Below are 16,744 nucleotides of genomic sequence, written 5' to 3'. Positions count from 1 at the left end.
TGGAGACTTATTTGAGGTGTTTTGTGTCTGCGGATCAGGATGATTGGGTTGCCTTTTTGCCCTTGGCGGAGTTTGCCCTCAATAATCGGGCTAGTTCTGCCACCTTGGTTTCTCCTTTCTTCTGTAATTCGGGGTTTCATCCTCGTTTCTCTTCCGGTCAGGTGGAGTCTTCGGATTGTCCTGGAGTGGATGCTGTGGTGGAGAGGTTGCATCAGATTTGGGGGCATGTGGTGGACAATTTGAAGTTGTCCCAGGAGAAGACTCGGCATTTTGCCAACCGCCGTCGTCGTGTTGGTCCTCTGTCATGATCTCAATGGCAAGAGAACATAGCATAAGCATATATAGGAACTAGCTCTTGGAAGATGGGAACTGAGCTGACCATGAACTAAACCTAACGCACAACTAGCAGTGGCCGGGTAGCATGCCTACGTTGATTCTAGATGCCCAGCACCAGCCGGAGGACTAAATAAAACTAGCAGAGGAAAATATTAGTCCTAGCTCACCTCTAGAGAAATACCCCGAAAGGAGACAGAGGCCCCCCACATGTATTGGCGGTGAGTTGAGATGAAATAACAAACGTAGTATGAAAATAGGTTTAGCAAATTTGAGGTCCACTTACTACATAGCAGAAGACAGAAAGGACACTTTCATGGTCAGCTGAATCAACCCTATCAAAAACACCATCCAGAAATTACTTTAAAACTCTGGCATTAACTCATAACACCAGAGTGGCAATTCCTGTTCACAAGAGCTTTCCAGACACAGTAACGAAACTACAGCTGTGAACTGGAACAAAAATGCAAAAACAAACATGGACAAGAGTCCAACTTATCTAGTAGTTGTCTAGGAGCAGGAACAAGCACAGAGAGGCTTCTGATAACATTGTTGACCGGCAAGCAACTAACAGAGCAGCAAGGTTATATAGCGACTCCCACATCTTGATGGGAACAGGTGAACAGAGAAGATGAAGACACCAGTTCAATTCCACCAGTAGCCACCGGGGGAGCCCAGAATCCAAATTCACAACAGTACCCCCCCCTCAAGGAGGGGGCACCGAACCCTCACCAGAACCACCAGGGCGATCAGGATGGGCCCTATGAAAGGCACGAACCAGATCGGAGGCATGAACATCAGATGCATTCACCCAAGAATTATCCTCCTGGCCGTATCCCTTCCACTTGACCAGATACTGGAGTCTCCGTCTGGAAACACGAGAGTCTAAGATTTTCTCCACAACGTACTCCAACTCACCCTCAACCAACACCGGAGCAGGAGGCTCAACGGAAGGCACAACCGGTACCTCATACCTGCGCAATAATGACCGATGAAAAACGTTATGAATAGAAAAGGATGCAGGGAGGTCCAAACGGAAGGAAACAGGGTTAAGAATCTCCAATATCTTATACGGGCCGATAAACCGAGGCTTAAACTTAGGAGAAGAGACCCTCATAGGGACAAAACGAGAAGACAACCACACCAAATCCCCAACAGAAAGCCGAGGACCAACACGACGGTGGCGGTTGGCAAAAAGCTGAGTCTTCTCCTGGGACAACCTCAAATTGTCCACCACCTGCCCCCAGATCTGATGCAATCTCTCCACCACAGCATCCACTCCAGGACAATCCGAAGATTCCACCTGACCAGAGGAAAATCGAGGATGAAACCCCGAATTACAGAAAAACGGGGACACCAAAGTGGCAGAGCTGGCCCGATTATTGAGAGCGAACTCCGCCAATGGCAAAAAAGCAACCCAATCATCCTGGTCAGCAGACACAAAACACCTCAGATATGTCTCCAGGGTCTGATTAATCCGCTCGGTCTGGCCATTCGTCTGAGGATGGAAAGCGGACGAAAAAGATAAATCTATGCCCATCCTAGCACAGAATGCCCGCCAAAATCTAGACACGAATTGGGTCCCTCTGTCAGAAACGATATTCTCAGGAATACCATGCAAACGAACAACATTTTGAAAAAACAGAGGAACCAACTCGGAAGAAGAAGGTAACTTGGGCAGAGGAACCAAATGGACCATCTTAGAAAAACGGTCACACACCACCCAGATGACAGACATCTTCTGAGAAACAGGCAGATCTGAAATAAAATCCATCGAGATGTGCGTCCAAGGCCTCTTAGGAATAGGCAAGGGCAACAATAATCCACTAGCCCGAGAACAACAAGGCTTGGCCCGAGCACAAACGTCACAAGACTGCACAAAGCCTCGCACATCTCGTGACAGAGAAGGCCACCAGAAGGACCTTGCCACCAAATCCCTGGTACCAAAAATGCCAGGATGACCTGCCAACGCAGAAGAATGAACCTCAGAGATGACTCTACTGGTCCAATCATCAGGAACAAACAGTTTATCAGGTGGGCAACGATCAGGTCTATCCGCCTGAAACTCCTGCAAGGCCCGCCGCAGGTCTGGAGAAACGGCTGACAATACCACTCCATCCTTAAGGATACCTGTGGGCTCAGAGTTACCAGGCGAGTCAGGCTCAAAACTCCTAGAAAGGGCATCCGCCTTAACATTCTTAGAACCCGGTAGGTATGACACCACAAAATTAAACCGAGAGAAAAATAATGACCAGCGCGCCTGTCTAGGATTCAGGCGCCTGGCGGTCTCAAGATAAATCAAATTTTTGTGGTCAGTCAATACCACCACCTGATGTCTGGCCCCCTCAAGCCAATGGCGCCACTCCTCAAAAGCCCACTTCATGGCCAAAAGCTCCCGATTCCCAACATCATAATTCCGCTCAGCGGGCGAAAATTTACGGGAAAAGAAGGCACAAGGCCTCATCACGGAGCAATCAGAACTTTTCTGCGACAACACTGCCCCAGCTCCGATCTCAGAAGCGTCGACCTCAACCTGAAAAGGTAGAGCAACATCAGGCTGACGCAACACAGGGGCAGAGGAAAAACGGCGCTTAAGCTCCCGAAAGGCCTCCACAGCATCAGGGGACCAATCAGCAACATCAGCACCCTTCTTAGTCAAATCGGTCAATGGTTTAGCAATATCCGAAAAACCAGCAATAAATCGACGATAAAAGTTAGCAAAGCCCAAAAATTTCTGAAGACTCTTAAGAGAAGAGGGCTGCGTCCAATCACAAATAGCTTGAACCTTGACAGGATCCATTTCAATGGAAGAGGGGGAAAAAATATATCCCAAAAAGGAAATCCTCTGTACCCCAAAAACACACTTAGAACCCTTCACACACAAAGAATTAGACCGCAAAACCTGAAAAACCCTCCTGACTTGCTGGACATGAGAGTCCCAGTCATCCGAAAAAATCAGAATATCATCCAGATACACAATCATAAATTTATCCAAATAATCGCGAAAAATATCATGCATAAAGGACTGGAAAACTGACGGAGCATTAGAAAGACCAAAAGGCATCACTAAATACTCAAAGTGGCCCTCGGGCGTATTAAATGCGGTTTTCCACTCATCCCCCTGCCTGATTCGCACCAAATTATACGCCCCACGAAGGTCAATCTTAGAGAACCACTTGGCCCCCTTTATGCGAGCAAACAAATCAGTCAGCAACGGCAATGGGTATTGATATTTAACAGTGATTTTATTCAAAAGCCGATAATCAATACATGGTCTCAAAGAGCCGTCTTTTTTTGACACAAAGAAAAAACCGGCTCCTAAGGGAGATGACGATGGACGAATATGTCCCTTTTCCAAGGACTCCTTTATATATTCTCGCATAGCAGCATGTTCAGGCACAGACAGATTAAATAAACGACCCTTTGGGTATTTACTACCCGGGATTAAATCTATGGCACAATCGCACTCTCGGTGCGGAGGTAACGAACCAAGCTTGGATTCTTCAAAGACGTCACGATAGTCAGACAGGAACTCAGGAATTTCAGAGGGAATGGATGATGAAATGGAAACCACAGGTACATCCCCATGAGCCCCCTTACATCCCCAGCTCAACACAGACATAGCTCTCCAGTCGAGGACTGGGTTGTGAGATTGCAGCCAAGGCAATCCTAGCACCAAATCATCATGTAGATTATACAGCACCAGAAAGCGAATAATCTCCTGGTGATCCGGATTAATACGCATAGTTACTTGTGTCCAGTATTGTGGTTTATTATTAGCCAATGGGGTGGAGTCAATCCCCTTCAGAGGAATAGAAGTCTCCAAAGGCTCTAAATCATACCCACAGCGTTTGGCAAAGGACCAATCCATAAGACTCAAAGCGGCGCCAGAGTCGACATAGGCATCCGCGGTAATAGATGACAAAGAGCAAATCAGGGTCACAGATAGAATAAACTTAGACGGTAAGGTGCAAATGGAAACAGATTTACCAAGCTTTTTAGTGCGCTTAGAGCATGCTGATATAACATGAGTAGAATCACCACAATAGAAACACAACCCATTTTTCCGTCTAAAATTCTGCCGCTCGCTTCGGGACAGAATTCTATCACACTGCATACTCTCTGGCGACTTCTCAGTGGACACCGCCAGATGGTGCACTGGTTTGCGCTCCCGCAAACGCCTATCGATCTGAATAGCCATTGTCATGGACTCATTCAGACCCGCAGGCACAGGGAACCCCACCATAACATCCTTAATGGCATCAGAGAGACCCTCTCTGAAAGTCGCCGCCAGGGCGCACTCATTCCACTGAGTAAGCACAGACCATTTACGGAATCTTTGGCAGTAAATTTCCGCTTCATCTTGCCCCTGAGATAGGGACATCAAAGTTTTTTCTGCCTGAAGCTCCAAATGAGGTTCGTCATAAAGCAACCCCAAGGCCAGAAAAAACGCATCCACATTGAGCAACGCAGGATCCCCTGGTGTCAATGAAAAAGCCCAGTCTTGAGGGTCGCCCCGGAGCAAGGAAATCACAATCCTGACCTGCTGTGCAGGGTCTCCGGCAGAGCGAGATTTCAGGGACAAAAATAATTTGCAATTATTTCGAAAATTCTGAAACCCGGATCTATTCCCCGAGAAAAATTCCGGCAAAGGAATTCTCGGCTCAGATACAGGTGCATGACAAACAAAATCTTGCAAATTTTGTACCTTCGTGGCGAGATTATGCAAACCTGCAGTTACACTCTGAAGATCCATTACAAACAGGTGGACACAGAGCCATTCAAGGGTTAAGAGGAGGTAAGAAGCAGCTAGACAGCAATTAAGGGCTAGGCAGCAAAACTCTGAGGGGAAAAAAAAAAATTTCCCTTCAACACTTCTTTTTCTCCTGCTTCAGCCCAAACAATTAACACTTTGAGGGCCGGTCAAACTGTCATGATCTCAATGGCAAGAGAACATAGCATAAGCATATATAGGAACTAGCTCTTGGAAGATGGGAACTGAGCTGACCATGAACTAAACCTAACGCACAACTAGCAGTGGCCGGGTAGCATGCCTACGTTGATTCTAGATGCCCAGCACCAGCCGGAGGACTAAATAAAACTAGCAGAGGAAAATATTAGTCCTAGCTCACCTCTAGAGAAATACCCCGAAAGGAGACAGAGGCCCCCCACATGTATTGGCGGTGAGTTGAGATGAAATAACAAACGTAGTATGAAAATAGGTTTAGCAAATTTGAGGTCCACTTACTACATAGCAGAAGACAGAAAGGACACTTTCATGGTCAGCTGAAAACCCTATCAAAAACACCATCCAGAAATTACTTTAAAACTCTGGCATTAACTCATAACACCAGAGTGGCAATTCCTGTTCACAAGAGCTTTCCAGACACAGTAACGAAACTACAGCTGTGAACTGGAACAAAAATGCAAAAACAAACATGGACAAGAGTCCAACTTATCTAGTAGTTGTCTAGGAGCAGGAACAAGCACAGAGAGGCTTCTGATAACATTGTTGACCGGCAAGCAACTAACAGAGCAGCAAGGTTATATAGCGACTCCCACATCTTGATGGGAACAGGTGAACAGAGAAGATGAAGACACCAGTTCAATTCCACCAGTAGCCACCGGGGGAGCCCAGAATCCAAATTCACAACAGTCCTCGTCTTTGTGTTGGGGACTTGGTGTGGTTATCTTCTCGTTTTGTCCCTATGAAGGTTTCTTCTCCTAAGTTTAAGCCTCGGTTCATCGGCCCGTACAAGATATTGGAGATTCTTAACCCTGTGTCCTTTCGTTTGGACCTCCCTGCATCTTTTTCTATTCATAATGTCTTCCATCGGTCATTGTTGCGCAGGTATGAGGTACCGGTTGTGCCTTCCGTTGAGCCTCCTGCTCCGGTGTTGGTTGAGGGTGAGTTGGAGTACGTTGTCGAGAAGATCTTGGACTCCCGTGTTTCCAGACGGAGACTTCAGGATCTGGTCAAGTGGAAGGGCTACGGTCAGGAGGATAACTCTTGGGTGACAGCCTCTGATGTTCATGCCTCCGATTTGGTCCGTGCCTTTCATAGGGCTCATCCTGATCGCCCTGGTGGTTCTGGTGAGGGTTCGGTGCCCCCTCCTTGAGGGGGGAGTACTGTTGTGAATTTGGTTTCTGGGCTCCCCCGGTGGTTTCTGGTGGTACTGCACTTATGTGCTTCATCTCCTCTGTTCACCTGTTTCCATCAGGATGTGGGAGTTGTCTATTTAGCCTTGCTCCTCAGTCATTTCTATGCCGGCCAACAATGTTACCAGAAGCCTTTCTGTTGCATGTTCCTGCTCCTAGACTACTATCAGCTAAGTTGGACTTTGAGTCCTAAGTTTGTTTTGCATTTTTGTTCCAGTTCTCTGTGTTTGAATATTTCTGAGGCTGGAAGCTCTTGTGAGCTGAAATTGCCACTCTGGTGTCATGAGTTGATATTAGAGTCTTAAATTAATTTCAGGATGGTGTTTTGAAAGGCTTTTCAGCTGACTGTGTAGTTCCCTTTTCTGTCTTCCTACTATCTAGTAAGCGGACCTCAATTTGCTAAACCTATCTTCATACTTCGTATGTCAATTTCCTCTAAATTCACCGACATTATATGTGGGGGCTACTGTCTGCCTTTTGGGGAAAATTTCTCTAGAGGTAAGCCAGGTCTGTATTTTCCTCTGCTAGGGTCAGTCAGTTCTCCGGCTGGCGCTGGGCGTCAAGGGATAAAACGTAGGCACGCTACCCGGCCACTGTTAGTTGTGCGGTAGGTTTAGCTCACAGTCAGCTCGAGTTCCCATCTTCCAAGAGCTAGTCCTTTGTATGCTTTACTACGGTCTCTTGCCATTGAGAACCATGACAGACGCCTATGTGGCGTCATGGAAAGATCGCATCCCTGCAGATCGGGTGAAAGGGTTAACTCCTATTTTACCCGATCTGCAGGGAGAGGGGGAGTTGTACTTCAGCCCAGGGGGGGTGGCTTCACCCCCCCGTGGCTACGATCGCTCTGATTGGCTGTTGAAAGTGAAACAGCCAATCAGAGCGATTTGTAATATTTCACCTATGAAAATGGTGAAATATTACAATCCAGCCATGGCCGATGCTGCAATAGCATCTGCCATGGCTGGAGACCCCGATCTGCCCCCCAGTCGTCCTTTCTGCCCCGATCTCCTGTCCGCTCCCCTCCTCCCTCCTGTCTGCTCCCCCGGTCCTCTTGTCCGCTCCCCCGGTCCTCCGATTCCCCCCCCCCGTGTTCCGGTCCCACCCCCCCATACTTACCTAGCTTCCATGTCCCTCCCGGTGTCCGGCCGTCTTCTCCATGGGCGCCGCCATCTTGGAAAATGGCGGGCGCATGCGCAGTGCGCCCGCCGAATCTGCCAGCTGGCAGATTCATTACAAGTACATTTTGATCGCTGTGGTAGGTTCTATCACAGCGATCAAAATAAAAAAATAATAAATAAACCCCCCCCCTTTATCACCCCCATAGGGACAATAATAAAATAAAGAAAATATTTTTTTTTCTTTTTCCACTAGGGTTAGGGTTAGAACTAGGGTTAGAACTAGGGGTAGGGTTAGGGTTAGGGGTAGGGTTAGGGTTACGGGTAGGGTTAGGGTTAGGGGTAGGGTTATGGCATGTGCACACAGAGCGGATCGGCCGTGGATCCGCAGCGGATCGGCAGCGGATCGGCAGCGGATCGGCCGCGGATCCGCAGCGGATCGGCAGCGGATCGGCAGCGGATCGGCCGCGGATCCGCAGCGGATCGGCCGCGGATCTGCAGCGGATCGGCCGCGGATCCGCAGCGGATCGGTCGCGGATCGGCAGGGGATCGGCCGCGGATCCGCAGCGGATCCGCAGCGGATCCGCAGCGGATTGGCCGCGGATCCGCAGCGGATGGGTCGCGGATCCGCAGCGGATCGGCCGCGGATCCGCAGCGGATCGGCCGCGGATCCGCAGCGGATCGGCCGCGGATCCGCAGCGGATTGGCAGCGGATCCGCAGCGGATTGGCCGCGGATCCGCAGCGGATTGGCTGCGGATCCGCAGCGGATTGGCCGCGGATCCGCAGCGGATTGGCCGCTGCGAATTCGAAGCAGTTTTCCATCAGGTTTACAGTACCATGTACACCTAAGGAAAACCAAATCCACTGTGCCCATGGTGCGGAAAATTCCGTGCAGAAACGCTGCGTTGTATTTTCCGCAGCATGTCAATTCTTTGTGCGGATTCCGCAACGTTTTACACCTGTTCCTCAATAGGAATCCGCAGGTGAAATCCGCACAAAAAAACACTGGAAATCTGCTGTAAATCCGCAGATAAAACGCAGTGCCTTTTACCTGCAGATTTTTCAAAAATCGTGCGGAAAAATCTCACACGAATCCGCAACGTGGGCACATAGCCTTAGGGTTAGGGTTGGAATTAGAGTTAGGGTTGGAATTAGGGCTAGGGTTTGAAATAGGGTTAAGATTAGGTTTGTGGTTAGGGTTACGGATAGGGTTAGGGGTGTGTTGGGGTTACAGTTGTGGTTAGGGTTGGGATTAGGGTTACGGTTGGGATTAGGGTTAGGATTAGGGTTAGGGTTGGAATTAGGGTTACGGGTGTGTTGCGGTTAGGGTTGTGGTTAGGGGTGTGTTGGGGTTAGGGTTGTGATTAGGGTTATGGCTACAGTTGGGATTAGGATTAGGGGTGTGTTGGGGTTAGTGTTGAAGTTAGAATTGAGGGGATTCCACTGTTTGGGCACATCAGGGGTCTCCAAACGCAACATGGCGCCACCATTGATTCCAGCCAATCTTGCGTTCAAAAAGTCAAATGGTGCTCCCGCCCTTCCAAGCCCCGACGTGCGCCCAAACAGTGGTTTACCCCCACATTTGGGGTACCAGCGTACTCAGGACAAACTGGGCAACAACTGTTGGGGTCCAATTTCTCCTGTTACCCTTGCAAAAATAAAAAATGACTTGCTAAAACATAATTTTTGAGGAAAGAACAATTATTTTTTATTTTCACGGCTCTGCATTATAAACTTCTGTGAAGCACTTGGGGGTTGAAAGTGCTCACCACACATCTAGATAAGTTCCTTCGGGGGTCTAGTTTCCAAAATGGGGTCACTTGTGGGGTGTTTCTACTGTTTAGGCACATCAGGGGCTCTGCAAATGCAATGTGACGCCCGCAGACCATTCCATCAAAGTCTGCATTTCAAATGTCACTACTTCCCTTCCGAGCCCTGACGTGTGCCCAAACAGTGGTTTACCCCCACATATGGGGTATCAGCGTACTCACAACAAACTGGGCAACAAATATTGGGGTCCAAATTCTCCCGTTACCCTTGTGAAAATAAAAAATTGCTTGCTAAAACATCTTTTTTGAGGAAAGAAAAATGATTTTTTATTTTCACGGCTCTGCGTTGTAAACTTCTGTGAAGCATTTGGGGGTTGAACGTGCTCACCACACATCTAGATAAGTTCCATGGGGGGTCTAGTTTCCAAAATGGGGTCAATTGTGGGGGGTTTCTACTGTTTAGGCATATCAGGGGCTCTGCAAACGTAACATGATGCCCGCAGACCATTCCATCAAAGTCTGCATTCCAAAACGTCACTACTTCCCTTCCGAGCCCCGGCATGTGCCCAAACAGTGGTTTACCCCCCACATATGGGGTATCAGCGTACTCAGGAGAAACTGGACAACAACTTTTGGGGTCCAATTTCTCCTGTTACTCTTGCAAAAATAAAAAAATTCTGGGCTAAAAAAATATTTTTGAGGAAAGGAAACACATTTTTTATTTTCACGGCTCTGCGTTATAAACTTCTGTGAAGCACTTGGGGTTTCAAAGTGCTCACTACACATCTAGATAAGTTCCCTTGGGGGTCTAGTTTCCAAAATGGAGTCAATTGTGGGGAGTTCCTACTGTTTAGGCACATCAGGGGCTCTGCAAACGCAACCTGACGCCCGCAGAAACATTCCATCAAAGTCTGCATTTCAAAACGTCACTACTTCCCTTCCGAACCCCGACGTGTGCCAAAACAGTGGTTTACCCCCACATATGGGGTATCAGCGTACTCAGGAGAAACTGGACAACAACTTTTGGGGTCCAATTTTTCCTGTTACCCTTGGGAAAATAAAAAATTGTGGGCTAAAAAATCATTTTTGAGAAAAGAAAAATTATTTTTTATTTTCATGGCTCTGCGTTATAAACTTCTGTGAAGCACTTGGGGGTTCAAAGTGCTCACTACACATCTAGATAAGTTCCCTTGGGGGTCTAGTTTCCAAAATGGAGTCAATTGTGGGGAGTTCCTACTGTTTAGGCACATCAGGGGCTCTGCAAACGCAACCTGACGCCCGCAGAGCATTCCATCAAAGTCTGCATTTCAAAACGTCACTACTTCCCTTCCGAACCCCGACGTGTGCCAAAACAGTGGTTTACCCCCACATATGGGGTATCAGCGTACTCAGGAGAAACTGGACAACAACTTTTGGGGTCCAATTTCTCCTGTTACCCTTGGGAAAATAAAAAATTGTGGGCTAAAAAATCATTTTTGAGAAAAGAAAAATTATTTTTTATTTTCATGGCTCTGCGTTATAAACATCTGTGAAGCACTTGGGGGTTCAAAGTGCTCACCACACATCTAGATTAGTTCCTTGGGAGGTCTAGTTTCCAAAATGGGGTCACTTGTGTGGGAGCTCCAATGTTTAGGCACACAGGGGCTCTCCAAACGCGACATGGTGTCCGCTAATGATTGGAGCTAATTTTCCATTCAAAAAGCCAAATGGCGTGCCTTCCCTTCCGAGCCCTGCCGTGCGCCCAAACAGTGGTTTACCCCCACATATGGGGTATCATCGTACTCTGACAAACTGGACAACCACATTTGGGGTCCAATTTCTCCTATTACCCTTGGGAAAATAAAAAATTCTGGGCTAAAAATCATTTTTGAGGAAAGAAAAATTATTTTTTTATTTTCACGGCTCTGCGTTAGAAACTTCTGTGAAGCACCTTGGGGTTATAAGTGCTCACTATGCATCTAGATAAGTTCCTTGGGGGGTCTAGTTTCCAAAATGGGGTCACTTGTAGGGGAGCTCCAATGTTTAGGCACACAGGGGCTCTCCAAACGCGACATGGTGTCCGCTAACGATTGGAGCTAATTTTCCATTCAAAAAGTCAAATGGCACGCCTCCCCTTCCGAGCCTTGCCGTGCACCCAAACAGTGGTTTACCCCCACATATGAGGTATCGGCATACTCAGGAGAAATTGCCCAACAAATTTTGGGATCCATTTTATCCTGTTGCCCATGTGAAAATGAAAGAATTGAGGCTAAAAGAAATTTTGTGTGAAAAAAAAGTACTTTTTTATTTTTGCGGATCAATTTGTGAAGCACCTGGGGGTTTAAAGTGCTCACTATGCCTCTAGATGAGTTCCTTGGGGGGTCTAGTTTCCAAAATGGGGTCACTTGTGGAGGAGCTCCAATGTTTAGGCACACAGGGGCTTTCCAAACGCGACATGGTGTCCGCTAACGATGGAGATAATTTTTCATTCAAAAAGTCAAATGGCGCTCCTTCCCTTCCGAGCCTTACCATGTGCCCAAACAGTGGTTTACTTCCACATGTGAGGTATTGGTGTACTCAGGAGAAATTGCCCAACAAAATTTAGGATCCATTTTATCCTGTTGCCCATGTGAAAATGAAAAAATTGAGGCTAAAATAATTTTTTTGTGAAAAAAAAGTACTTTTTCATTTTTACGGATCAATTTGTGAAGCACCTGGGGGTTTAAAGTGCTCACTATGCATCTAGATAAGTTCCTTGGGGGGTCTAGTTTCCAAAATGTGGTCACTTGTGGGGGAGCTCCAATGTTTAGGCACACGGGGGCTCTCCAAACGCGACATGGTGTCCGCTAAAGATTGGAGCCAATTTTTCATTCAAAAAGTCAAATGGCGCTCCTTCCCTTCCGAGCCCTGCCGTGCGCCCAAACAGTGGTTTACCCCCACATATGAGGTATCAGCATACTCAGGACAAATTGGACAACAACGTCCCTGATCCAGTTTCTCCTTTTACCCTTGGGAAAATAAAAAAATTGTTGCTAAAAGATCATTTTTGTGACTAAAAAGTTAAATGTTCATTTTTTACTTCCATGTTGCTTCTGCTGCTGTGAAACACCTGAAGGGTTAATAAACTTCTTGAATGTGGTTTTGAGCACCTTGAGGGGTGCAGTTTTTAGAATGGTGTCACTTTTGGGTATTTTCAGCCATATAGAACCCTCAAAATGACTTCAAATGTGAGGTGGTCCCTAAAAAAAATGGTTTTGTAAATTTTGTTGTAAAAATGAGAAATCACTGGTCAAATTTTAACCCTTATAACTTCCTAGCAAAAAAAAAATTGTTTCCAAAATTGTGCTGATGTAAAGTAGACATGTGGGAAACGTTATTTATTAACTATTTTGTGTCACATAACTCTCTGGTTTAACAGAATAAAAATTCAAAATGTGAAAATTGCGAAATTTTCAAAATTTTCGCCAAATTTCCATTTTTTTCACAAATAAACTCAGAAATTATCGACCTAAATTTACCACTAACATGAAGCCCAATATGTCACGAAAAAACAATCTCAGAGTCGCTAGGATCCGTTGAAGCGTTCCTGAGTTATTACCTCATAAAGGGACACTGGTCAGAATTGCAAAAAACGGCAAGGTCATTAAGGCCAAAATAGGCTGGGTCATGAAGGGGTTAAGTAGCTTTTCTCATGATTGCATACACCTAGCTATGAAGTTCAAAGCTCAATGAGGTTACAAAACCAAAAAAAGTGCTTTAGAAAGTCAGTAAAAAGTAGGTAGGAGTATTTAAAACAAGAAAATGATAAGGGTGCCCATACTTATGCACCTGTCAACTTTTGTTTGAATGCAGATTGCACATTTTCTGTTAGTACAATAAACCTCATTTCAAGGCAGAAACATTACTGTGTCCAACAGTTATTAGATATATGAAACTGAAATAGCTGTTGCAACAAAAACAATTTTTATAAAACATTAAGCTTAAGATTAATAGGGGTGCCCAAACTTTTTCATATGACTGTATGTACATATTTTAATCTTTAACGCCCTTTCAGGACTTCAAGGGTTGACAAGGTCAGATATACTGCGTGATTTTGCAGCACAAAAATCAAGGAAAGTGCACGGATTGTAAAAACTGAATGATTTCACTTGAATTACTCTGCGTAAATGATTTTTGTAAATAAACTTGCATTCGATTCATTTTGTGTTTTTGCATTACATATTGCAGCACCTTGAAAAATGGGCCTCCCTCCAAAATGGGCCCGGGCCACCCACCTCCTAAATCCGGCCCTGTATCTATCTATCTATCTATCTATCTATCTATCTATCTATCTATCTATCTATCTATCTATCTATCTATCTATCTATCCATCTATCTATCCTATATGTATCTACCTCATATCTATCTATCTATCTATCTATCTATCTATCTATCTAATTGCAAAAAATGAAAGCAGCACAGAATAACAAAACAGGTTCAGGGTGCAAAGCCCCTCAGGCATGTACCAAGCTTTAAACTAGAAATCCAAAAAGTCAGAGGCAGCACACCATAGTAGATCAGGTTAAAAAAGTATTCAGGTTTTAAAAGCCCATCATGGCGACGTTTCGGCTCATGGAGAGCCTTTTTTCAAGGTTTGAGAAAGGCTCTCCATGAGTCGAAACGTCGCCATGATGGGCTATTAAAACCTGAACACTTTTTTAACCTGATCTACTATGGTGTGCTGCCTCTGACTTTTTGGATATCTATCTATCTATGTATCTATCTATCTATCTATCTATCTATCTATCTATCTATCTATCTATCCTATGTCTATCTATCTATCTATCTATCTATCTATCTCATATCTATCTATCTATCTATCTATCTATCCTATGTCTATCTATCCTATGTCTATCTATCTATCTATCTATCTATCTATTATCTGTCAATCTATCTATCTATCTATCTATCTATCTATCTATCTATCCATCCCATATCTGTCTATCTATCCCATATCTGTTTATCTATCCCATATCTATCTATCTATCTATCTATCTATCTACCTCAAATCTATCTATCTATCTATCTATCTATCTATCTATCTATCTATCTATTGATCTATCCTATGTCTATCTATCCATCTATCCCATATCTATCTATTATTTATCTATCTATCTATCAATCAATCAATCTTATATCTATCTAATATCTATCTATCTATCTATCTATCTATCTATCTATCTATCTATCTATCTATCTATTATATGGCTTTAGTTTGCTTTTTATAAAGCTTCAGACCATTTCACCCTATTAATCCTGGATATGATTGCATACAGCTCAAGTCAACAACTAACCGACAATAATGTTCTAAATGCAACTTCAAAGCTGACTTTGTGGGCCAATGACTACAGCATGAGTAATAAGCCCTAATAAAACTAGCATCATCTATTATAAGTAGAATGTACTAAGAACACTGAGAGACGGATCATCTTTCAAACATGATAATCTGAAATAGCCAAAACAGATGCAGCAATGACCTAATAATGGTTGGAAGAGGTCATTCTAAGGAAGAAAGACAGAGAGGGACCAGCAGAAACAGAAAATTCACATTTCTGATCATCTGTCCTAGATATACTCTTCTACAGTGCTGTATTCCTTCCCATTGTCCAAATCGCTCTGCTCCATTATGTCTTCTAGGACCTGGCATGTATAGATGTATGTATGCTCTGTTTAGATTACTCATTGCAACACATTGTTTCTCTGTAGAATATAGATAGATCTGTAGCCAAATAAAAACAGAGATAGATCAATTTCTTGAGAAAGCCTTCATTACTTTCAACCAAAATGTTGCTACTCATACTAAGTAAAGTCTGCATTTTTGTTACTTAATTTTGGAAAGCTGTCCCTATTTTTGGTTTGTTATGTATATAGAGGTGTTTGGTGACAACCATAGAGGCATTGTACCCATCAAGGTATGTTCACACATTGCATATTTGTAGCATTTTTATTTTTCTGTACCAAAAATCAAAGTGGTGGCAGGAAAAATGCTGCATGCAATATGTTTTTAAAGTATCTTTACATGCGTTTTTGCAGCATTTTTACTTACGTTTTTTACGCATTCATTTCAGTGGGTGAAGAGTACTGCAAAAACGCTGAAAGAATTGACAAGCTGTGTTTTGGAAAAAAATGCAGCAGGACTCAAAATCCGTACAGAAAAAATGAAGCGTGTGCCTGAGATTTCAGTAATGACACTGATCACGCTGGTCCTGTAAAACGCTGCGTATTTTAAAAAACAAATACACTGCTTAAAATACGCAGCAAAATCGACACATGTGAACATGCCCTTAGTGTTTGGAAAAGTGCGGCTTCGTTTTTAGATAGAAAGATACAAAAACAAAATTGAGGTTTCAATATAGATATTGGTAAATAGGATAGATATACTGATGATTTAGATAGATACAAAAAGATGAAATTGATCAGGTGAAGCAAGGTTGAAACTTTAGGTTCCCATCTACAATGGGGTCACCTTGTTGCTGCAGATGGGCACACAGAAACTGGGCAACTTGTAGTCCAGTAATCAAGATTATTTATCCAGTAAAATTGTGACTACACAAACCGTCACATGATCACCTAGCTGTAAGACTTTATGTGTGATGATAATATGGCAATCCCCCTGATAAAAGCTCTTTATAAAAAAATGTCATAAGATGGGAAAAACATTTTTGGATATTACTGTGATAACCACATGGTGCACAGGACAGAACCTGTCCTGATCTAGCATGACCACTAGTAGCACCAGTGTCTTCTGCACCACTGACGGTATTGTCTGAGCCATGGTACATGTAGCAAGATATTGGGATACATATATGAAAAGTCAGACAATATTTGTAATGTACAACAAAGTAACACAAGTGCAGCAGCCAGGAATACACACACATACCAGACACGATGAGCGCTGGGAGCAAACAGACGAGCGCTGCAAGACATAGACATGGGATCTCCATGGCCCCTCACAGTCACTGAGCTGTGGCCACTTTACAATCCAAGCATGTAGATTATAATCCAGCAGTGCAGTTCCCTGGGTGAGAGAAATCAATGTCCAGGGTTCAGGGCAGATCACTCACAGCCATCCATACAGTCTATTCCTCCCTGTGTGCTCAGACCACTGCAGGGATGAGCTTGTCTCCTCTCACTGGCTGAGCGCCTTCCTAGTCACTGCTATATAAATGGAGGGGCGTATAGGGGGAGGGGAGTCTGACATCTCAGCCCTGTGATCATGTCTACAGGAGAGCCCTGGTAAACTGCTGCTGCTGTGCTGATAGAGGAGATACCAATGTGAAGTTGTTCTTTTACAGAAAACACATTTCCACAGGTTGCCCGCAGATAGGATGATTTGTGTGTTTCCA

At 44.7% G+C, this 16,744-nt stretch overlaps 1 protein-coding gene across 1 annotated transcript in view; it reads right to left on the bottom strand.

Moving 5' to 3' along the window:
- Nucleotides 1–16,535, bottom strand: part of APCDD1 (APC down-regulated 1) — a 150,856-nt gene extending 134,321 nt beyond the window's left edge. Inside the window, exon 1 of the mRNA XM_077270191.1 lies at nucleotides 16,279–16,535. Within this exon, the coding sequence (XP_077126306.1) occupies nucleotides 16,279–16,342 (64 nt within the window). The 5' untranslated portion in view covers nucleotides 16,343–16,535. The remainder of the gene's footprint in view (nucleotides 1–16,278) is intronic.
- Between the last annotated feature and the right edge of the window lie 209 nt (nucleotides 16,536–16,744).

The sequence above is a fragment of the Ranitomeya variabilis genome, chromosome 6 (genome assembly GCF_051348905.1).
Source record: "Ranitomeya variabilis isolate aRanVar5 chromosome 6, aRanVar5.hap1, whole genome shotgun sequence".
NCBI lineage: Eukaryota > Metazoa > Chordata > Amphibia > Anura > Dendrobatidae > Ranitomeya > Ranitomeya variabilis.
The sequence above is the reverse complement of the archived record's forward strand: the minus strand, read 5'-3'. Positions and strand labels throughout refer to the sequence as shown.